We start from the raw sequence: 24,378 nt of genomic DNA on the forward strand, positions 1-24,378 counted from the left end.
CGTAGTTCAAGCCACATCAGGACACGCCTCGCCTCTAGGGGAGGATGGGAGGAGCATTCGAGGACGTCGAAGAAGGGCCGAACAAGGGGGGCGACGTCACAACCTAGAGCAGAATTTAGGTGACGGCGGGAAGAGGGTGTGTCCAGTTGGGATGATCTGTCGCATTCGATGGAGGCGGCACATCCTACACGGCGTGTTGCTCCATGCCACACACAGGGCAGAGGGGAAGCGACCTCGCGGTCCTGAAGTGGTGGCTGGAGTCGAAGTAGTTGAGGTGGGGGTGTCATTTGGTGTACTGCTACGAATGGGATGAGGAATGGCTGGAGTCGGGGTCGGAGTGGCAGTGGCGTGGAAGGACGCAAAGGAAGAAATCCTTCTCGTGCTGGGTTGTTCACACACAATGGGAGTGGACAGGGGTTTTCAAGAGATAAAAACGATAGGGGTGGACTGGGTTTTTTATGGGATGGAGTAGGAAGCTATTGGAGATGTTTTTTTTTGAAGAAAAGTGGCATAATATATGGTAGGAGGCAAGGAGTGGTCCGATGGGAAGTTAGGATTAAGGATCTTTTTTCATGGTTTCGATGGTTTGCGAAATATTCGTGTTTTGTTTCAAAAAAATTGGTATTTATTTTTTTGTATAAAATAAGAACTTTGCTACAGTTACGGGCAGTTTCTACAGAAAGTGTTTACGAAGATGAGGTGGAGATCTAGGGTTTATCACAATTTGAGTTCCATAGCTAAATCTATGGGGATAGAATAAATGAGATTTAGGCAACCAACCCCGTAGCTCCCGTCCGTCGAAGGATTCCATAAGTTTATCATTTTTGATAAAATAAGGTTGAATCCTTATTACTACGTATTATTTCACATAGCCTAGTGGTTGGCAGCTCTCTAAACAGCATGCCTCAAGTCTAGGATTTTTTTCTCAAATACGCACGAGTATGCGTATCATACTTTATAGAAAAGGGTGGGTAAAGAACCCAATCCATCGTTGATGTTATAGGAAAATGTACAACAGCAACGCAAAGACTTCATCTAATTCCCCTTTTTATCAAGCAGGTTTTGCTGCCACGCTTTACCTTGGTTCAAGATCCTAGTGGCCACTACCTCCAGAGACGGCACCGCACCATCGGAGATGATCGCATTCCTGTGCTTCCTCAAGTCTAGGATTTGAAACCCAATTTTGTATTACTTTGCTTTTGTTTCAACCTTATGCGTGTTGTATGAAAGTTTTCAAAGAAACGTCATAGCTAAGATTCAAACCTGGGTCTACCATAACAGATGTCAAGAACTGCCCATTGGGATAGATCAGCCATTTATGTGAAATTATAGCCACAATAGCTATTTATTCAATTGTTTAAATTCAAATTTTAACAATTTATGCATGTTGTATGAACTTTTTTCAAAAAATGACATAGCTAATGTTCGAACTTGGGTCTACCATAATAGATGACAGGAACTGGCCTTTGGGGTAGATCAATCGTTTACGTGAACTTATAGCCACAATAACTATTTATTAAATTGTTTAAATTCAAACTTATTCAAATTTAAAAATTGTTGATTTGTATGAAATATATTTCAAAATTATGAATTTTCAGAAATTTCAATGGTTTCGATGGTGGTCGAAATTTAACTGGTTTCAAAATTCGAAACCTTGGTTAGGATCCGTAGTCCGGTTCCTATCACTTGCAAAAAAATGAACCCCAATATCTTGCTGACGATCACCAGGGAGGGACACTCCAACCTACGATTCGTCCCCAGGCTGCCGATCGAGCGAACCAACCCACAAAGCCCTCCCTAGCATCCCCTTCGGCTTCCAGGCCTCAAGACCCATTTACAAAGTTTTTTTCTACACAAGAAAACGTAAAAAAAGGATTTGCCATGATTTATGTTAGAAAAAAAGTAGTATCCAATAAAAAAATGACATCTTATACAAAAACAATTTGCCCGTGGTCTAAATTATGAAAAATGTCATGCTACTTTGTAAAACTACCATTACTCTAATTTATTAATTTATAATGAGCATGATAAAAAGAGATCGTGTGATCTAGAATAATAATAATAAAATTGACATGCTAAACTTTAAAACTCCATGCTATAGATGAAAAAATGTTTTATCTAGATACTAAAACAATTAGAAAAATGCAATGATAAAAATGCCATCTCTCATAATAATAAAAAATGCCATCTCTTAATAATAAAACTAATAATAATAAAAATGTCATCTCTTAATAATAAAAATGCCATCTCTTAATAATAATAAAAATGTCATCTCTTAATAATAAAAATGTCATCTCTTAAATAATAGAAATGCCATCTCTTAATAATAAAAAATGCCATGTAAAAAACAAACCCGACTTGTGAAAAAATGTCTAAATTGCCGTGTGACATATTTTAAAATTTTATAAACCGCCATGTCAAATTTTTCTACAAAAAGTTGCCATGTAAAAAGAGATTCCATCATGGTGAACAGAAGCAGGCAGAAATGGAGGGTATGGGATTCGAACCCAGGTATCCCATACTAGCTAGTGTAGTACCCTAGGGTGTTTTAAAAAGTAGAACATTCACTGGCTTTTATCTTATGGCGAACCACTTTCAAACTTTAAAGTGGCGTCCGTCCTGAGATCCGTGCAACAATGGGGAGGGCGTTCGCTCACAGATCCCAAATATCTGATGGACGCTAGATAAACTTTCTCTTCAAATTGCCATTAGGTTTTATATAGATTTATTTAACTTTTCTATTTTTTATGAGATCAAGTTTGAAAGTTTTGCTAAAGGTGATAGTTTTTTTTTTTTGAAAAGTTCGTCTTTTTTAGCGGCGAGAAAAGTTCGTGGCCATATCACTCTCCCGTGACCCTGTAGGCCCGTAACCCACAACAACTGGACCACGGACCACGGACAGGCCTCATCCAAGCCCAGACAGCCAACATATAAACTGCTCCCCGACCGCCGCCGATTGCTCTCTCTCTCCGTGGCCGTCCCCGTCTCCGCTGTCGGCGCCTCGCCGGGCTAGGGTTCTCGCCACGCAGCCGCTGCCGCCGCCACTCGCGTCGCGGGGTAAGTAGGTGGATGCCACCGTAATTCTGACTCGGTTATCTCTTCCGCGAGATTCCCCGTTCGTTTCCTCGGCCGCTCTGTGAGTGCGTAATCTCGTCGGGCGTGCGCATTGCCGCGCGAGCGCGCGCGCGCGGCTCGTTTCTCGGATCTCGTGTCCTCTTCTCCCGTGCCGTGCGGTCGGCTTGATTCTGTTCGCGAGCTATGCGTCCTTCGGCTGCGTTTTCTTGTTCTTGGGTTTGCCGCGATCATGCATGGTCGAAACGATGAAGAGGTTGTTCTTCGCTAGAAGATTCTAGAGAGGGGCCCTTCCACCTTTTCATTTGGTAGACTTTTGATAGGTTTGAGGAAGATTCGCGCTTGCTAGGGTTTAGCGTACTACGGCTTTGGTGATGTTTGATTGGTGGTGCTCTCAGTGTTCATCTCAAACCAAATTTCAACTATTGATAATGCTGTTGGGAAGCATAATTTGATCTTCAACAGGAATTAATTCTGTGTTCTCCTTTCAATTCCAGCCCCCTTTCACCTATAGAGGGCAAATCTATCTTATTTTGACGCAATTCCGCTGCCGCCTGTATAGAAATTGCATAGAAGCGTCTTAATTTCTGAATGGATAGAATAATGTATACAGGTAATGATGGTGCAGCATGTAATGAAAACTTAGGTGCATTTGCATATTTAGGCATGCCCCTATTAATCTGCTATACGCCGGTCTTGGTGCATACTTGGATCCCCTTTTTTCCCAAAGAGATGTGTGCTCAATCTTCTATTGTTCCACGTGAGAAACTTTTGACAGTGAGTTAATAATATGCTGTTGCAAAGCATGAGAGCACATTCTAGTATCATTGTACTTTTTGTGTTATCAATTATGTTCCGCCTCCTCCTGATATATAGGAAATTGTTTATTTCAATGTGACTCCCTTGCCGTTTGTATTGAAATATTATGGAAGCGCCTTACGTGTTAATCACTAGATATATTCACCAAATGTTTATAGGTGCATTTGCATGCTTACATGTCTTTGTTCTACAATATTTTGGCTGCATGTCTTGATGCGATCAATTTTCTTGCAGTTCAAGATGCCTCGCTATGATGACCGTTACGATCGCTACGATGACCGTTATGATCGTTATGACGACCGTTTTGATCGCTATAATGACCGTTATGATCGGTATGACCGATATGGTGGCAACACCAAGTTGTACGTGGGCCATCTTTCTACGCACACCCGGACCAAGGATGTTGAGTACCTTTTCGGCAGATATGGGAGGTGAGGAAATTGGATCTGGTTTACGCCTTTTGTGCACCACTTGATTTAACAATTGTTTGTGTGCAATTTGGGAACCATTTACTTGCTGCACCTGGCTTGCTCTAATTTGTGCATACTTCTTAGTTAAAGGCATATTTTCCCTAGATTATTTGTCAATTTAGAACTCCGCCTATGTTGTCTCAACATACCCGGTCCCAAGCCCGGGTAAAGGAGGAGGGTTGTGATAGGCTTGGCGAGCCAATGTCAAAACTCAGCCACTCTTATGGAGATGAAACCCAAAAGAGTTGCGAGATCTTATGGGTTTCACCTCTAGCCTACCCTAGCATGTTTGGGACTAAAGGCTTTGTTGTTGTATGGGTCAATTTAGGTTCCTCGGCATTGATGTGGCCTAGGGACTAGAGTGAAGACCACTACTGCATCTTCCTCAAAAAAAAGAAAAAGACCAGTACTGCATCACTGATAATGTAATTTTAATCCAGCTATATCAATAGGCTCTGCTAGGTTACTTTCGGTAGAGGTGTCATTTTAGCTATTTACTTGTAATTGTGTAGCCGTTTATTGTCTTACCTGTTAGTAGAGACTAGCAACTAGCAAGCTTCGGAAGTTTAAGATTCCTTCTGCTGTGGCATAACCTGTTGATTTTGACCATTTACATAGTGCTACTGGGTGTTGCCAATTTGCCATCACATCTCAGACAAACCTTTCCAGCTTTGACTTGAATAATCTTGTTGAAGGTATTGAGGGGCTATTACCTTGGTGTCAATGCTGTGAGGGTGCCTTTGGTGGAAATTGGTGACTTGCTCCAAAGTTACAGAAGATTTTGGCGATTCTTTTGAAATATTCTGTTGCCTATTCTACGAGTAGATGTTTACTTTGTGTGATGGCTGGTGATGCATTTTTCATACCATCTTGATGGTGTTCCTGTTTTTGTCAACCATTTCTACAGAATACGATGTGTGGAGCTGAAGTATGATTATGGCTTTGTTGTAAGTAACCTCTTACACCTGTGATTTCCATGTTCTATTCCGGGAATATGCACAGCTAATTGTCTTCTTTGTTAGATTGGTCATGTTAAGCCCACCCCTAATTTTATTTTTCTGGATCATGCTGCAGGAGTTTAGCGATCCCCGGGATGCAGATGATGCAAGGTATGAGCTTGATGGCCAAGAGGTTGATGGGAGCCGCATCATTGTTGAGTTTGCAAGAGGGGTAAGTTTTTGTTGTTTATCAATGTTCTTTACTACTGTAAACTTCGCCCTGATGCCATCTACAAATGAGCCTTTGATGGACTGGAAATTCTCCTCTACGCACAGTTTAATCCTGTTATTACTAGAAAATGTTCCTGTGAGTTGCAACGGGAGAAACAAATGCTTGCACGCCCCTAGCGGCCCATCCATGTTGTCATTTCTAATCTTCACTACCGTCACCAATGGTGGCCAAGTTATCAACCTATTCAACGACGGTGGGTGGCCCCAGTCTCATTTAAACTTGATGCATGCATCGTCTGGAGCAAACACCGATTATCGTGAAGCAGATCACAATGTAGTTAAACGGCTCAACAGATAATTAAGTAATATATATAAGACCAATGTAATTTTTAATTAAAGAAGGAAGTCAAGGCTCTTATGGAAGGAGACTGGATGATGAACCTTGTTAAGATTCGTCGCAGTAAAAAATGTGCTAGCCACCGTAACACTGCAGTAGGGAATTTCCGAATGTTCCTTTGAAAATTAGGAAAGTTATACAAAACACTTGTAATAATGTGACCAGTTAATGAAATTCCAATTTCCACACAAAACATGGAACCTTTGCGAGCGCAAATAAGATCCCGACACAAGGTATGAGATTGACAGAGCGAGCAAGATGGGGTTCATGGCGGCGGATAAGCTGTCCGTAGCCATCCATGATGCTGACCTCTATCTCAATGGTGTCAGAGCGCAAATGGGCGGAGCCCCGGCCATAGTTGAAACAGGTGTCTGTCTCTAGCTCCTGCACCAGGGTTTCCTTGACGTCCAACATGATGGAGCTGGACCGGATACACCCCAATTTTTTGTCAAAAATAACTGAGACTAGGTATTGTATGTGTGGTCTTTTTTTGCGCGAAATTTATATATGTTCTATAGATAATATGCAAAAAAAAAACCCGTTCAGTGACAGATCACACATAGCCAGTTCGAATTCTTCATCATGCCACGAATCACCAATTTAATTGGGGCATGTCTCACGAATCCTCTCTCCCACGAATTAATTCCTTGATTTAATCAAGGGGTTATATTCATGCATGTTCCACGGATCCCTCTCCCTCTCCTATTAATTAATTTTAATTGGCCAAGCGACCTCCCCTCTCTCCGGTTAATTAATTCTAGTTGGCCAATAGGAGTGGCGTGGCATTTTGCATCAGCTGTTTTAATCGGATCATTTTTTCCCAGCAATTCCTTCATGAATCACGGTCTCTATCTCCCCATTAATTCGGGATGCACCGGTCCACTCTTTAGTAATCTTGAGGCACTTAATTGATTTCAAATCGCAGACATTTATAAATTGGTGACATTGTGCACAAAGGAGCGATGTGGTACTATATAATACTCCCTCCGTTCCTAAATATAAGTCCTTGTAGAGATTTCAGTATGGATCACATACGGATGTATCTAGATGCATTTTAGAGTATAGATTCGCTCATTTTGCTCCGTATGTGGTTCATAGTGAAATCTCTCCAAAGACTTGTATTTAGGAACGGAGGGAGTAAATACGAAACCTCTTTTTGTTTTCACAAATATGAGTTAGGTCAGTTTGATCGACCTAAGGAAACTTGATAGCAGGTGTGAGTTTGATCCCAAGTATCTTCAACCATTGCCGGATTTGCTGACCGGCGGCCTAAGGCCCAAGCGGGTGGGCCCATGTGCGCGAGAAAAAAGGCCGAACTGTTTTTTGTCGACTTATTACTAATGGACTGTGGGTTGATACTTAGAAACATCAGGGATTTTTCTGCAAAATACACATGACGGACCAAGAATGCCTATTCCCTTTATTAGTAACTAGCAAAAGGGCCCGTGCGTTGCAACGGGAGAAAAGAATACCACACGTTCTTAATTTACAAAATATTAATCTGAGTATTTAAAGCTACGGCCAAAACAAAGATGGTATTTGCCTACAAAAGCGCAAGTTCAAGATTCCACATGTCTTCTATTTAAACACGACTTGCATGTAGATTTAATATGTACAAAGAAACGGGCAAGTGTTCTTCAACTTCGTCTCCAATCCTAATTTTGCTGAGATGTTCATCCACAATCCGGATCAGTACCGATACGGAAGAAAGACGGATAATGCACTCTTGACTAAGATTGCACCCTATATAGTACTTTTTTAAATGGTTAACAGGTAAAATAACATCATATTCAGATTCTATATATTTTTCTAATCAAATTTCATATATAACATGTTAAATTTGGAGTTACGGTTTAGAAGATATGAGTATTTTAAAAAACATTTGATATATACTGTGGGTTTAATGTCAGAAATATCAGGGGGTTTTCTATAAAATAGCATGACGGACTAAGAATACCTATTTCTTTTATTAGTATATATAGGTATAGTAAAATAGATAAAAAAAATAGGTATAGGTATAGATATGCATTTTTGCAGCTACATGACCCCGATTTTCTAATTGCGGAGGATAATGATGTTTGATTACTTGTTGCACTGTTGCTGTCCTCGACTTCAGTTGATAAGCCTGTGTTGATTTTCTAGACCCCGCGTGGCCCAGGAGGTTCCCGCGAGTACTTGGGCAGAGGACCCCCTCCTGGTTCTGGCCGCTGCTTTAACTGTGGGATTGATGGGCACTGGGCTCGTGATTGCAATGCTGGCGACTGGAAAAATAAGTGCTATCACTGTGGAGAAAAGGGCCATATAGAAAAAAACTGCCAGAACAGTCCTAAGAATATCAAGTATTTCCTTGCATCCTTTAATGAAGCTTTCTTGTGATGTTACCTTTTATTGGTGCACATTTGATTTTTAGCTTTTGCAAATACAGGCGGGGAAGAAGCTACTCACGCTCCCCACCACCTCATCGCGAAAGGAGCCTAAGCAGGAGTTACAGGTATGAACCAATTTTTTTGCCATGATGACTGATGTTTGTGCAATCGTCCAGTACTTAACTATATGTGGTTATGCCAAGGACGAATATATCTGGGTATACTAGTATATCTTGTTAGCATTATGATTGGATTTTGTAAATAAATAAACGTACTATTATGAGAGTTACCCTACTATAAATTTGGTCAAATGCAATAGGTTTACCTTTCAGCCATGTAGTAGCAATCTCTTACCTTTGATAGTCATATATATTATTCATGCCTGCCACTGCTATATGTTGATATGTGATCAGTGAGTGTAGAGAGCAGGTATCTGATGATAAGTTTGTGCCATATTTTGATGGATGCTGAAGATATGTATGGAAATTAAATGAATATTGTTGAGCCTGTAGAGAGCAGGTATCTGGTGATAAGTGAGTACCATAATTTGATGGATGCTACTGATATGTGAGTGCCATAATTTGATGGATGCTACTGATATGTATGGAAATTAAGTGAATATTGTGGTGGCATAGTTCAAAGAGCACTCTCGGTAACTTTGTATAACATGTGCCTGTTGTTTTACATTCTTCTCTACTGAGTTGCTTTCCTGGCAGTATCGTTAATCATCAATGTTGTGATTTTCTTAACAGCCGATCGCCTTATCCAAGGAGGGATGATCGAGCTGTTGGCCATGAGGAAAGGCGACCAAGAAGCTCTAGTTACAGCCCTAGGAGGAGTGCTTCACCTTCCGGTTTGAACCGCAGCCCAGCACCAAATGGCAAGAGCCACCCACCAAAGGAGCAAGCTGAAGTCAATGGTTCACATAACGGTGTGAGAGGCAACAGCCTGAGTCCCGCCCGTGATAGCCGCCCAGCCACCAACAGAATGAGCCCTAGCCCCTGGGAGTGATGGCGAATGCTGCGCACCACCCTCAACTTGAACTAATCTTGTTGCATCGTCTCTTGGGCCGAACTCTTATGTTGGTAGACTATGTTAGTATGTTTGTCGAACGTCGGTTCGCGTTATGCCTCCTCGTCTAAACCTGTCCGGGTCATGAATTTTTCATGATTGACAAATGTTGACGTGTGTTATGCCGCCTTGTCTGAACCTGAAAGTCTTTTTGCGGTTGCGACAATGTTATCTAGACTTGGCTAGCATGATCAGTGTTGTCCAGACGTCACTTGCTAAATAATCGTTGCCCCTTGGTCGTAAAGTACTGTTCTACTCCCTCCGTCCCGTAGTGTAAAAAAAAAACCGTCTTACATCATGGGACGGAGGGAGTACCTTTTAGCCATCGTGAAAAAAATGAATCAGGACCAGCAAGCTGGTTATGGTCTGTCAAGTGTTCCAATTAAGTTCATGTGTTCAAAATAGGTAGTTAACACTTCTTGAATATGCTGACAAACATCTAACAGATCATCATTTAGTATTTTATATAGTTCAAAGAACAAAACATATATCAGAACATGAATGCAATTAAGGGCTTGTCGGAAACAACAATACATGGTATGGACAAGCAACAGACATCTCTTTTCTCCAGGTCAACATGTTTTTACCAACATCCTTAGTGACACAGAAACAATGCAGTCCAGTTCACCTCCCTTCAGTGTTAATCAGCTGCGAGAAGGCATCGTTGGTCGACATCTGAGAGTAATCCATGTTTGTGCGGCTTTCGTCTGCTTCGTCTGCGGTGCGGATCTCCAGAGAGCCCATCCTTCTGGCGTCTGAAGGAAGTTCAGAGATCTGATTCATGCTGTCGACATTGGAGATGTCCGGGCCGGCCTCCTGCAGCTGGAGCACAAACTCCAGATTCCACAGTACATCACCCATGGTAGGGCGGTCGACGCCGTAATTCGCAAGACACTTCTCGACCGTCTCACCGTACTTCCTCAATGACTCTGGCCTGATTGTCCCAGCGATCCGTTGATCGACAATCTGACCAAGCTCTCCCCTCTTCTGCCACTTGATTGCCCATTCTGCAAGGTTGATCATGTCTCTTGGAAGCGTCGGGTCGATGACTGGCCTCGCGCAGATCACCTCCAGCAAGACCACGCCAAATGAGTACACATCCGATTTGTCGGTCAGCTTCTGCCTCCGGTAGTACTCAGGGTCAAGATACCCGAAGCTCCCTTTCACCGCAGTGCTAACATGTGTCTGATCCAACTCAGGTCCCGTCTTCGAGAGACCGAAATCAGAAACCTTGGCCATGAGATTTTCGTCGAGGAGAATGTTTGCCGACTTGACATCACGATGGATGATCGACTTTGCAAAACCTGTGTGCAGGTAGTGGAGCCCCCTTGCAGCCCCTATGCAGATTTCCACTCTTTTCTTCCAGCTGAGGGGAGGCATGTCACTGCCATACAGGTGACTCTTCAGCGTGCCTTTCTCCATGTACTCATACACCAAGATCATCTCGTTCTGCTCATCGCAATATCCGATGAGCGACACGAGGTGACGGTGTCGCAGCCCCGACAGCAGCTCGATCTCTGTCCGGAATTCTTTGAGCCCTTGGTGGGACTTCTGGTTGCCCCGCTTGACTGCGACTTTGGTGCTGTCCTGCAGAACTGCTTTGTATACCTTCCCAAACCCCCCAACTCCGACAACCATCTGCTCGTCAAAGTGTTTTGTTGCCACTTGCAGCAAAGCAAAAGGAATTCGGTAGCTTACATCACTGTTTGTCCCAGATGTATGAGTGGTCCGGCTGGTTGTTCGGGTACCTACGGTAAGGAAGCTAAGGCCATTGAGGGTAAGTGGTGACCAAGAACTTGAAGGTCGACTTGTCGGTGCCCGCCGCGGCTTCTTCTCCTTCTTCTTTCTTCTGAGGACAAAGCAGAGAATAATAGCAATGCTAACAGCACCAACACCTCCGAGAACAGAGCCCAATATGATAGCCAGTTTCCTTTTTGGCGGTGCTGGTGGCCACACAACATAAATAGTGCCAGTACTGATGTTCATCTTCATGATCTCCAGGCCGTTCAAGATGCCATCTGGCGCCACATTGTTCAAGCTGGAAGGCCCAACGCCGACACTTAGCTTACCAGAAGGATTGCTTGACTTCAAGACAAATTCCGTGTAGTATGGCACAGCCAAGGTACCAAAAACTTTTTCAGAGAGGTCAAGATTTTCTAACGCTAACCCGCCATCCACATAAATATCAAAGTAGAGGGAATATGCTGCCTTGCTCACTATGTCACAAAAATGGAACCGGATCAGATAGCTCGAACGACCGTCAACATCAAATTGCCATGTCATGTTGGACGCTGGGCTGGTTCTATTTTGCACAGCCAACCGCCTTGCAGTGTTGTACACACTGTCCGGTGCATCCTCCTTGGTTGCAGCTCCTTTCTGATAATTCAGCTTCCCTTGGTAAGCAAATAGTTCAGTGGTAGTGGAATTTAGGAAGAAGTTCTGGTCAGTATCCCATGAACGCGAGAGTGTGTCATTGACAACGGTCACCTCCCGTCCACCCACATTAATCCTGTAGAATGTCTGAAATGACTGCGTTGCAAGGCCGAGATACTGGCCGGAGGGATTCACAGTTTGCGCTGAATCCTGTATCAGATCATCAGGAACAGATATTACTTCAATAGCACTGATGAAAGATGTGCTGTTTCCCTGAGGCACAAATGAGAGAATCAGCATATCCTCGGTAATATTCAGCGAATACTCCCTGACCAATGGTGAGGAATTGCTCGGCGGAGTGAAATTGTCAAGTAACACAACATGCTGCGTGGACACTTTGAACTTTGCCGCGGCAAGATCATAGCTCTGGTATCTGAAACTGAAGAAGTGTAGCCGGACAAAATGCCGGCCACGGCTCTTCATCTTGAAGGAGTAGGACGACGGCACAATGAATATCCTTGAAGTTTGATACAGCACAGGATTGTCAGAACTTATGACTGCATCCGGCAAGGTGTTTGCGGGGACGCTGTGATGTGATGTCAATATAGTCAAGCCGGAATTGTCTGCTTTGAAGACCCTCCCATCGTGGAGATTAGCGTCGACCGTGGAGCCGCAGTTGATGAGGTAGTTGTCTGCAGGGGTGAATTCAGCAGCATTGCAGGTACCAAGAAGAACCCAGATGGTTCCAAGAAGGAGCAGAGCTATCTTTTGCTCGGTAGTGGTGCCCATGACGAATCCAAACAGAAACTGGGGCTACAGGAACACAAGAGCCCTGAATTGCACAAAAGATGCAGACAGCCAGCTAGGAAAAAGGGGGAGCTAGAACAGCTGAAGAGAGTACAGATGATGAATCTGTTCCAGAGTCCAAGGCATGCAATCCCTCAAAACTGATGTCATCTCAGGCAGCAAGAGCACTCGGAAATTGAAGCAATAGAAGGTGTGAACAGGCTTAGATTTTGTGTGTCTTGGTCGGCAGGAGGAGGAACCACCAAAAGAAACCTTGCTTATCAGGCAAGCAAGAACCTTATCGAGCACACCCGCAGCATCACTCCATCCACCGCGAACTGGATCTGCGCAATAGTCCCACACGACACAATCAGTATAATCTCCAACATGCAGGGGCCCGGAAAAACAGAACGAAATCCCTCGAGTGAAATCAACCCAATCCCCCAGCTGAGACGAGGGGTGGTTACCTTCGTAGTGCAGGCCTCCCAGCAGCTGAATCGCCTCTGGCCTCCGCCCAAACAAGCAGCCCCGCGATTCTCACCGGAGCCCCCGCGAGAAGTTCAGCCAGGCGGTTGGGAAAGCGGAGGAGCCAGAGCCAGAGCCAGAACCAGTCTTTTCTTGAAGCCGGTCTAGAAGAGGGATGGGCTGGTGGAGCACAGGTGGAACGGAACTGGCGGAGAAGCGGACAACGGCACGCCGCCGCTTTAACTTTTGGGCGAAGCGGACAAAGGAATAGCAATCCAAATGCTCGTCTGGATGGGGATTTTGGAAGGAGTGATGGTGATGGCGATGGTGGCCCGGAGGTTGGCGAGATTTTGAGCAGAGTCCTTCTTGGGTCCGGGAGGAAGAAAGGGTCCTCGCGGGTGAGAACGGCAGGCGGGTTTGGACGTTTTCTGGCTCCTGGGGTAGGAGCGGTCATTAATTGGGGGCGGGCCCGCGGGGCAGAGGGACGAAAGTTGGTGGGAAGATGAATTTAAGAGGCGTGAGTGCGTGAGCTGGGCGTGGGCCCACGGGGTCGCCAGGTGTGGACGAGAAGACTGGAAACAAGATAACGAGAGGCCGCTCTGCTCCAAATGGCGGGCAGAGCTGCGTCGACGCGGTTTATGCCTTTTGGAAGTCTCGGGATACTTTTGAAAAGCATGATTCTGAAAACTTAAACAGTGTATGTAAACAATCATGGCTTGGAAGAAACCGGCCATTCCCCTAACCGCGTGTCGCTCCCCCTCGGGGCGGCCCTGGCGCGAAACCCTAGTCGTCGGAGGCCGCACCCCCATCACCCCTCCCTTCGCCGCCGCCGGCGAGCGAGGCAAAGCCCGTGCGGCCGCGGCCACGGCGGGCCTTCTCTTCCTCTCGCCTGCTGCAGGAGCTGCGCGGGGCTGCTCCCCTGGGCTGAGGAGGTGCTACCGGGCGCGGCCTGCGCGCGCTAGAGGCTGGGCGACGCGACATTGCGTGCTGGAGATTGGGTGGCGCATGCAAATTGAGGGGTGCCGCCTTGCGGGCGCGCGCGGAATTGGAGAGCCGCAGTTTCGGTGGCAGGTTGGGCCGTCAGCTAGGCGCGGGACAGCTTGCCAGGACAGCGTGGTGGCGTGCGCGAACGTCAAGCTTCTAGGCATGGAAGCAGGGGGCGAGCCCGATCTAGGCGGACCTGCTTGTGCGGTGCGCATTTTGGCTTCCCCGGTGCAGATCTGTTAGGGTAGCTGGCCAGCGACCTCTGGGCGCGGCCTGAGGGCGAGATGTGAAGCAGTGCTCGTGCGTTAGGGAGGTGATAGGCCGGAAGGGTTGGTTGGGTCACGGGTTTGGGTCGGGGAGGCTGCCGGTGAAAGCCATGCTCCGGCTGTGATCGGAGCAGTCGATGGCGGCGCCTAGTGCTATGTCCATGGCTCACGCTCATGTATTACGTGAAAGTTGAAAGAGTTTGAGATTATTAAAGTGTGAAACAATTGCTTGGCTTGTCATCGGGGTTGTGCATGATTAAATACTTTGTGTGATGAAGATAGAGCAACAGCCAGACTATACGATTTTGTAGGGATAACTTTCTTTGGCCATGTTATTTTGAGAAGACATGATTACTTTGATTTATTTTGTATCATCTGGATCTGAACATTCATGCCACAATAAAGAAAATTACATTGAGAATTATGCTAGGTAGCATTCCACCTCAAAAATTTCTTTTTTTATCATTTACCTACTCGAGAACGAGCAGGAATTAAGCTTGGGGATGCTTGATACGTCTCCAACGTATCTATAATTTTTTATTGTTCCATGTTATTATATTATCCCTTTTGGATGTTTATGGGTTTTATTTTACATATTTATATCATTTTTGGGACTAACCTACTAACCGGAGGCCCAGCCCGTATTGCTGTCTTTTTGCCTATTTCAGTATTTCGAAAAAAAGGAATATCAAACGGAGTCCAAACGGAATGAAACCTTCGGGAGCGTGATTTTTGGAACAAACGTGATCCAGAGGACTTGGAGTGCAAGTCAAGAAGCAGCCGAGGACTCCACGAGATAGGAGGGTGCCCCCCCTATAAGGCGCGCCCCCTGTCTCGTGGGCCCCTCGGGCGTCCACCGACGTACTTCTTCCTCCTATATAAGCCTACGTACCCCAAAAACATCCAGGGAGCAACCGAAACACAATTTCCACCGCCGTAACCTTCTGTATCCGTGAGATCCCATCTTGGAGCCTTCGCCGGCGCTCCGCCGGAGGGGGAATCGACCACGGAGGGCTTCTACATCAACATCCTTGCCCATCCGATGAGTTGTGAGTAGTTTAGCACAGACCTACGGGTCCATCGTTATTAGCTAGATGGCTTCTTCTCTCTTTTTGAATCTCAATATAATATTCTCCCCCTCTCTTGTGGAGATCTATTCGATGTAAACTATTTTTGCGGTGTGTTTGTCGAGATTCGAAGAATTGTGGGTTTATGATCAAGTTTATCTATGAATAATATTTGAATCTTCTCTGAATTCTTTTATGTACGATTGAGTTATCTTTGCAAGTCTCTTCGAATTATCAGTTTGGTTTGGCCTACTAGATTGATCTTTCTTGCCATGGGAGAAGTGCTTAGCTTTGGGTTCAATCTTGCGGCGTCCTTACCCAGTGACAGAAAGGGTTGCAAGGCACGTATTGTATTGTTGCCATCGAGGATAACAAGATGGGGTTTATATCATATTGCTTGAGTTTATCCCTCTAAATCATGTCATCTTGCTTAAAGCATTACTCTGTTCTTATGAACTTAATACTCTAGATGCAGGCAGGAGTCGGTCGATGTGTGGAGTAATAGTAGTAGATGCAGGCAGGAGTCGGTCTACTTGTCACGGACGTGATGCCTATATACATGATCATGCTTAGATAATCTCATAATTATTCGCGTTTCTATCATTTGCTCGACAGTAATTTGTTCACCCACCGTAATACTTATGCTATCTTGAGAGAAGCCACTAGTGAAACCTATGGCCCCCGGGTCTATCTTTTATCATATTTGCTTCCAATCTACTTTTATTTACATCTTTACCTTTTGCATCTATATTATAAAATACCAAAAATATATTTATCTTATCATACTATCTTTATTAGATCTCACTTTCGCAAGTGGCCGTGAAGGGATTGACAACCCCTTTATTGTGTTGGTTGCGAGTTCTTTGTTTGTTTGTGTAGACGCGTGGGACTTTTGAGGAGCCTCCTACTGGATTGATACGTTGGTTCTCAAAAACTGAGGAAAATACTTACGCTACTATTGCTGCATCACCCTTTCCTCTTCAAGGAAAACCAACACAAGCTCAAGACGTAGCAACGATGCTTATCAAGAATGTAGCACTTCGAGCCGAATACTCGAAAGTATCCAACTTGGGGTTTGTTACCGGTGAGGAGCTCGTATGTCGTCTTGCCGAGTAGCTTGTGAAGATACAAGCGATTTGTTGCATGACAAGCTGTCTCAACCGCTTCCGCCCAAAAGTGTTTTGGCGTCTTGTACTCATCAAGCATCGTTCTCGCCATTTCGATGAGTTTCTGGTTCTTCCTTTCAACAACTCCATTTTGTTGAGGTGTGTACGTAGCCGAGAACTCATGTGAAATCCCTTCTTCGTCAAGAAAGGTGTCCACATTTGCGGTCTTGAACTCCGTTCCGTTGTCGCTGCAAACCTTCTTGATCTTCACTTCAAATTGATTTTGGGCCTTCCTAGCGAAGTTTTTGAAGATCCTCTAGACCTGCAATTTATCATTGAGAAAGAACACCCACATAAATCTTGAAAAATCATTGACTATAAGACCAAAAGAATTTCCACTGAGACTTTTGTAAGCGTTGGGACCAAAAAGATCCATGTGAAGTAGCTCGAGCGGCCTCCTTGTGGTCATGATGTTCTTCACGGATGCCTTCCTCCAACCTGTTTACCTGCTTAACAAGCGCTGCAAAGTCTATCCTTATCAAATATGACATCGTTAACGTCAAAGATATGATTACCTTTAATAAGCTTGTCAAGGTTTCGCATGCCCACATGACCTAACCATCTATGCCACAACCAACCTTTAGAGGATTTAGCAATTAAGCAAGTTCTAGGTTGAGCCTTTTTAGTGAAATCAACAATGTAAAGATCACCTCTACGTATACCGGTAAAGACCATTTTATGATTGTCTCTTCGAAACACTTGGCAATCTACTTCAGTAAATAGGACATTGAAACCGAAATCAGCAAGTCTAGATACTGAAAGTAAATTGTACCCAAGAGATTCAACGAGCATGACATTTTGTATGGAGCTATCATGTGAGATGGCCACCTTACCTAGGCCAACCATCTTACCCTTTGAGTTATCACCAAAAGTGACATACTTTCGAGGGCCATCGTTTTCAGCAAGCTCACGAAACATATCTTTATCTCCGGTCATGTGATCGATACATCCACTATCAAGAACCCATTCCTTTCCTCCTGCCATGTATCCCCGAAGATTTGCCATAAGACCAAAGTGTCTCATTGCATCATCAAGATCAAAGTCACTATCATCATCCTCATCATAGTATCCATGTTCAACATTGTGTGATGGATCAATTCCTAGAGAGGGTGATTCGTTAGAGTAAGTTTGACAATGATCTTCTTTATGAATTTTAATAGCTTCGGAAATAATATCACTAATAGTTCCAACATCTCCTTTGGCACGCATAAGATTTGTTAGCTCAAATAGACAATCACCAAACCTAAGATCATTGGAATTCATCTTACTCAAGGCAATAGACTTATGGAGAATTTCATCTAGATTTTTCAAGGAATAATTTGGAAAACGTTCCTCAAGAAATTTCCATATGGTATAGGCACACTTAAGAGTAGGCAAACAAGCTATCAAGTTTCTAGGCAAACCTCTAGTGATAAGATTAACAGTTCTAAGATTGCGAATCATGTCAATTAACTCATTAAGGGTGGGATGCATAGGATCAACATGAGGTGCACAAGGGCTAGTAATGTACTTGTTCAAATGATATTCATTGAAAATCACAAGCATCTCATTTTTTCACTCATGAAAGTACTCTCCATCAAGTATAGGCACTCTATGTCTAAGACTCCCCAAAGTAGACTCATCCATCTTCCTCCAATGGTGTTTAAACCAAAGCAATGGAGACCAAAGCTCTGATACCAATTGAAAGGATCGAGAAGAGGTGTCTAGAGGGGGGTGAATAGACTCTAAGCAAGAAAAGTTGCAGTTTTTAATTTCTTCAAGTTTAAGTGTAGTTTTGGCATAAGTTTAACATTCACAACACACATCAAGCAAGCATACAAAGAGTATATGAGCAGCGGAAAGTAAAGCATGCAAATTGCAAGAATGTAAAGAGATAGGATTGGAGAGTGCAAACGCAATTAGGAGACACGGAGATTTTTGAGCCGTGGTTCCGATAGATGGTGCTATAGTACATCCACGTTGATGGAGACTTCAACCCACGAAGGGTAACGGTTGCGCGAGTCCACGGAGAGCTCCACCCATGAAGGGTCCACGAAGAAGCAACCTTGTCTATCCCACCATGGCTGTCACCCATGAAGGACTTGCCTCGCTAGGGTAGATCTTCACGAAGTAGGCGATCTCCTTGCCCTTACAAACTCCTTGGTTCAACTCCACAATCTTGCTGGAGGCTCCCAAGTGACACCTAGCCAATCTAGGAGACACCACTCTCCAAGAAGTAACAAATGGTGTGTTGAAGATGAACTCCTTGCTCTTGTGCTTCAAATGATAGTCTCCCCAACACTCAACTCTCTCTACAGGATTTGGATTTGGTGGAAAGAAGATTTGAGTGGAAAGCAACTTGGGTAAGGCTAGAGATCAAGATTTATGTGGTAGGAATGGAATATCTTGGTCTCAACACATGAGTAGGTGGTTCTCTCTCAGAAAATGTATGCTGGAAGTGTAGGCACATTCTGATGTCTCTCTACACGAGTGAAGAGTGGGTGGAGGGGTATATATAGGCCTCCACACAAAATCTAACTGTTACACACAACTTACCCAACTCGGTGGGACCGAATCCTGAAACTCGGTCGGACCGATTTAGTAAATAATGTGACCGTTAGGATTTTCGGTGGGACCGACTTGTCAACTCGGTGGGACCGATATGGTTAGGGTTAGGGCATAACATAATCTCGGTGAGACCGATTTTGGTAATAGACACACAGAGGGTTGGTCGGGCAAACTCGGTAGGACCGATTCACTCATCTCGGTTAGACCGAAACATTACGAAGGGGAACAGAGAGTTTGCATTGTAATCTCGGTAGGACCGATTACTCAAACTCGGTGAGACCGATTTTGGTAATGGACATACATAGAGAGATTACAATCCCATCTCGGTAAGACCGAGATCCCTATCGGTGAGACCGAAAAGACTAGGGTTTTTGGCAGTGGCTATGTTAAGAGAACTCGGTGGCGCCGGATAGAAAGATTCGGTAAGGCCGAGTTTGACTTTTGGTTTGGGACATATGTGGATGTGAGAAAGTAGTTGAGGGCTTTGGAGCATATCACTAAGCACTTTGAGCAAGAAAATCATTAAGCAACACCTCATCCCTCCTTGATAGTATTGGATTTTCCTATAGACTCAATGTGATCTTGGATCACTAAAATAGAAAATGTAGAGTCTTGTGCTTTGAGCTTGAGCCAATTCTTTTGTCCTTAGCATCTTGAAGGGGTTCCACATCCTCTAGTCCATGCCACTTCATTGTTGAACTTATCTGAAACATACTAGATAAAAGTATTAGTCCAACAAGAGATATGTTGACATAAATTACCAAAATCACCCAGGGAGCACTTGTGCTTTCACCAGGCCAGTGCTCCGGAGGTGGAAACATGCTTCCTAGTCGCCAAGGGTCATTCCACGACCCCTGGCTCGCTTTGTCTGGGCCTTGTAGCACTTCGCAAGAGGAAAGGGCCCCGAGCTGTGGTGGAGACGCCTACCGGCCCCTAAAACAGAGCAAGTACATAGCCATAGATGAGTAAGTGCCTTATCTTTGTGGTTTCCCTCGTGTCGCTTTCCCTTCTGACCCTGGCTCTTCAGGATTCCTCCGGTTGTGGTGGCGAAACCTCCTGCAAAGCAACCTCTGAAGGTCCATGGTCCACTCATGGTTCCGAGCCCCCTGCGCCACACACCTGCGCGAGGCACGGGACCAATCTGCGAGGCGGATGCGCCGCTGGGAGGCCGTGAGCCTGTGCTCCCATCATTCTTCCTTCACGGTTAGTCCTGGGGTGCAGGAGGCATGCTGAGGGCTCCTCCATTGGTCATTAGCAGTGGCTGGGCAACCCCAGCATCGGCTTCATCTTCAAGCAGTGAGACCGTGCTGCCCAGCACCTTCGCCGAGACCCGGAGAGCAGCCGAGAAGGCGCCAGCCTCCAGCCCCCTGCCAGAGGCAGGCGAGCCACTCCGCGCCTCTCCGACAGCCCCCGACACAAAGGATGGGCATGGCGGCGCGCTGGAGCTCGCCCGTGGGTGCAGCGCCATCCACCATGAGCTTTTCTGGGAGGCGATGGGTACGCTGAGCCAGTTTGGAGGGGAGCTTGTCGATGTCGACGCCCGCCTTGAGACGGATAACCTCCGCTTGGCGCACGAGTGGCGCCAGCTAAAGGTTGCCATCAACCTCGGACACCTTAAGCATGAGCGTGCCCGCGCGAGCGCCATGGTGTCCCTCGCAAACTCTCGCGGGGCTAGCGCCCACACTCAGGAGGAAGCTCAGGCCGCTGACTATCGTCGTGAGGCGGTCGAAGATCAAGAGCAGGAGCTTCAAGCTTCGAACGCCGCCCTCGAGCGACAGATCCAAGCGCGCAGGGATGCCCTGGCAGCATCACTGAGCAAGGCGCCCTCCGATGGGAAGGAGGTCCAGGAACGCGAGGAGGCACTGGCGCTGGAGGTCTTGGAGCGCAGCCTGGACCTTGAGCGGTTGGAGGTGAGGGAGCACCAGGTAGCCACGGCTGAGGACGCTTTTGCCGCTCGGGAGGCCATGATCCAACTGGAGGTCGATCAGAGGGTGGCGAAGGTCCATGCGACTCTTGTCGACAAGTACAGCCTGAAGTTGGAGCTCTTGGAGGCCGAGCTTAAGGGCAGGACCACCGCCCTCAAGACGAAGCTAGACGTGGTGGAGCAGTGCGAGAAGGCCTCCAAGGAAGCTGAGGCCTCCTCTCAAGCCGACTTGGCTTCCGCTCTCACCGACCTGTCCTCACTTCAGCAGCAGGTTGAGGGCGCCGCATCTCTCACGGAGAAGAATGCAAACGAAGCGTGTCGCCGTTAGACGATGCAGCACATGCGTTCCTCAATGCTCCAGGATCTCAGGGTCAGGGCCAACCGGGCCTTGGAAACCATCTGCAAGGAGAGCGTTTCTCACCCGCACGAGGATGACGACGCCAGCCATGTCCACTTCTTCACCTAGATCGTGACCCGTCTAGAGGACCAGGTCGAGAGGGCTCGCCAGCTCGTCAAGGAGAGGAGCCGGGGCCTTCTCGGGCATGCGTTCTCATGTGTCTTCAGCCACCTCCTCAGCCTTGATCCCCACTTTGACTTCAACATTGTTATAGCCCCGGTGCTAGGGGTCATCCAAGACAATCTGGCAGGCTGGGTGGACGACCATGTGGATGACCTGGTCGCGGAGTTCTCTCCTGAGGATGACGCGATCGTGATTGCGGCCGGGGGAGATGACGCGGGTGATGATGACAAGGGCGACGCCAGTGGCAGTGCTGGTGGCGCGAATGATGACGATGGGGTTTGCGCCGGTGGCAGCACTGGTGGCGCGAATGATGGCGATGAGGCCTGCATTTCCCTTCCTGCTCTGACCTGTATGCAAAAAAACCTCGGACACGGCCTCGCAGGGCGTGTGAGCATTTTTTGAAGGGGGGCCATTACAATGTATGAAATGGTGATATGCTTTTGAGATAAGATTTGGAACATGCCGTCGTGAGCCTGGAGGCTCCCGAGCAGAGTAATGGTTGCGACTTATCTTGGTTTCGTAGGCCCTGATGTTGCGGGAGCACCTTTCTCCTAAGGCAAGCCCTCCAGAGGCTCGCAAGCTTTTAAGCCTCCCGAGGAGCCTACTGGCCCACCCAAGAGAGTGTCACGAGGATTTTGATTACCAGACTACGGTAAGGTGTGCATGCGGCGGTCCTGCGGTGGTTGCATTCTTGACCCCAGTGGGGCCTTGGTGTTGCCTGGGCTAGCCCGAGCGTGCTCGACGCGTGCATGCCACGCCCAGCCCCCGCTCGCGGGATGCTCACAGGGGGTAGCAGGCGTGATCCTTACTCTTTAAACGCGAACAAAAAGGCAAGAAATCGCCACAAGTCAAGAAAGATACCCACCCTGTTTTTCTATGGATAAGCTCACGAAACTCCAAATCTCATTCCAAAAGACGGCAAATTGGGTTACAAAAAGAGGGAAAAAGCAAACAGCGGCGTCCGGCACCTAGCTAGTCTTGTCACCAGCGCGGAGCTACGTGCTTTCACTTGGACGTGGGTGGGAGCCCCCGTGAGGCCCGAGGGTGGCACTCAGGAGACTCTGGGGTGTGTACAGCCCCAACTCATTATATGTGAGAGTGTCATGAGCGGAGACCTTCACGTATTTCCATGGCGCCTGACGAGGGCCCCTCCCTGCGCCTCCCCCAACCATTGTTGGGGTGTCCAGAAACCAAGACGAGACCAAGGGGCAAGGGGGACGTTGGTGGCACCCCCGGCGACCGCAGGCCCTCTGCCGGGGGAAGGGCTCGCCGGCGCCTTCCCTGGCAGGGGACCTATTTCCGTGCAGCACCTTGCTCCACGCGCCGTGGAGGTGGCCCTGGCACCAGGCTCCCCCGTGCAGCTCCTAGTGCACTCTGTCTGCCTGCAGTGGGGCCATCATCCTGGGGTCCCTGGCTACTGCTGTGGCTTGGTTCACCTGTGATCCATGGTTAGCGTAATCGTGCTCCTGAGATATCGGCTGCACCCAGTGGCTATTGTCGTTGAAGGTATTGGTGAAGCTACGGGGCGGAGAGCCTCGACTTCACATGCCCCCGATACCCAGCCTGGTGAGGGGAACGGGCCTTGCTACGTCTTGAGCTTGCGTTGGTTTTCCTTGAAGAGGAAAGGGTGATGCAACAATAGTAGCGTAAGTATTTCCCTCAGTTTTTGAGAACCAAGGTATCAATCCAGTAGGAGGCTCCTCAAAAGTCCCACGCACCTACACAAACAAACAAAGAACTCGCAACCAATGCAATAAAGGGGTTGTCAATCCCTTCACGGCCACTTGCGAAAGTGAGATCTGATAGAGATAGTATGATAAGATAAATATATTTTTGGTATTTTATAATATAGATTGGGAAAGTAAAGATGCAAATAAAAGTAGATTGAAAGCTTATATGATAAAATATAGACCCGGGTGCCATAGGTTTCACTAGTGGCTTCTCTCAAGATAGCATAAGTATTACGGTGGGTGAACACATTACTGTCGAGCAATTGATAAAAAAGCGAATAATTATGAGATTATCTAGGCATGATCATGTATATAGGCATCACATCCATGACAAGTAGACCGACTCCTGCCTGCATCTACTACTATTACTCCACACATAGACCGCTATCCAGCATGCATCTAGAGTATTAAGTTCATAAGAACAGAGTAACGCATTAAGAAAGATGACATGATGTAGAGGGATAAACTCATGCAATATGATATAAACCCCATCTTTTTATCCTCGATGGCAACAATACAATACGTGCCTTGCTGCCCCTGCTGTCACTAGGAAAGGACACCGCAAGATTGAACCCAAAGCTAAGCACTTCTACCATTGCAAGAAACATCAATCTAGTAGGCCAAACCAAACTGATAATTCGAAGAGACTTGCAAAGATAACTCAATCATACATAAAAGAATCCAGAGGAGATTCTAATATTTCTCATAGATAAACTTGATCATAAACCCACAATTCATCGGATCTCAACAAACACACCGCAAAAAGAGTTACATTGAATAGATCTCCAAGAAGATCGAGGAGAACATGGTATTGAGATCCAAAAGAGAGAAGAAGCCATCTAGCTAATAACTATGGACCCGAAGGTCTGTGGTAAACTACTCACAACTCATCGGAGGGGCTATGGTGTTGATGTAGAAGCCCTTCATGGTCGATTCCCCCTGTGGCGAAGCGCTGACGAAGGCTCCAAGATGGGATCTCGCGGATACAGAAGGTTACGACAGTGGAAATTGTTTTTCGTTGGCTCTATGGATGTTCTCGGGGTACGTGGGTATATATAGGAGGAAGAAGTAGGTCGGTGGCCGCCCGAGGGGCCCACGAGATAGGGGGCGCGCCCTGTAGGGGTGGGCGCACCCTCCACCCTCGTGGCTGCCTCGGCTGCTTCTTGGCTTGCACTCCAAGTCCTCT

The 24,378-nt window shown here is 46.4% G+C and overlaps 2 protein-coding genes across 3 annotated transcripts; one reads left to right on the forward strand and one right to left on the reverse strand.

The window, feature by feature from the left end:
* The first annotated feature begins 2,900 nt into the window (after positions 1-2,900).
* Positions 2,901-9,552, forward strand: LOC123113946 (serine/arginine-rich splicing factor RS2Z32). Of its 2 annotated transcripts, none has more exons than XM_044535285.1 (7): positions 2,901-3,057; positions 4,126-4,322; positions 5,269-5,308; positions 5,436-5,531; positions 8,070-8,266; positions 8,353-8,418; positions 9,046-9,552. In XM_044535285.1, exons 2-7 carry the CDS (start codon positions 4,132-4,134, stop codon positions 9,302-9,304), a joined length of 849 nt encoding a protein of 282 aa, XP_044391220.1. In that variant the 5' UTR covers positions 2,901-3,057; positions 4,126-4,131; the 3' UTR covers positions 9,305-9,552. The 2 variants fall into 2 exon arrangements, with proteins under 2 accessions (XP_044391220.1, XP_044391227.1); XM_044535292.1 differs by having other exon boundaries at positions 3,035-3,057; positions 5,057-5,308.
* Positions 9,553-9,802: 250 nt separating this feature from the next.
* LOC123113944 (receptor-like protein kinase HERK 1) lies at positions 9,803-13,393 on the reverse strand. Its single transcript, XM_044535279.1, has 2 exons — positions 12,991-13,393; positions 9,803-12,867 (listed from the first exon to the last, which is right to left on the reverse strand). Exon 2 carries the CDS (start codon positions 12,524-12,526, stop codon positions 9,989-9,991), a length of 2,538 nt encoding a protein of 845 aa, XP_044391214.1. The 5' UTR covers positions 12,527-12,867; positions 12,991-13,393; the 3' UTR covers positions 9,803-9,988.
* Positions 13,394-24,378: the final 10,985 nt, after the last annotated feature.

Source organism: Triticum aestivum, chromosome 1B (genome assembly GCF_018294505.1).
Source record: "Triticum aestivum cultivar Chinese Spring chromosome 1B, IWGSC CS RefSeq v2.1, whole genome shotgun sequence".
Lineage (NCBI taxonomy): Eukaryota > Viridiplantae > Streptophyta > Magnoliopsida > Poales > Poaceae > Triticum > Triticum aestivum.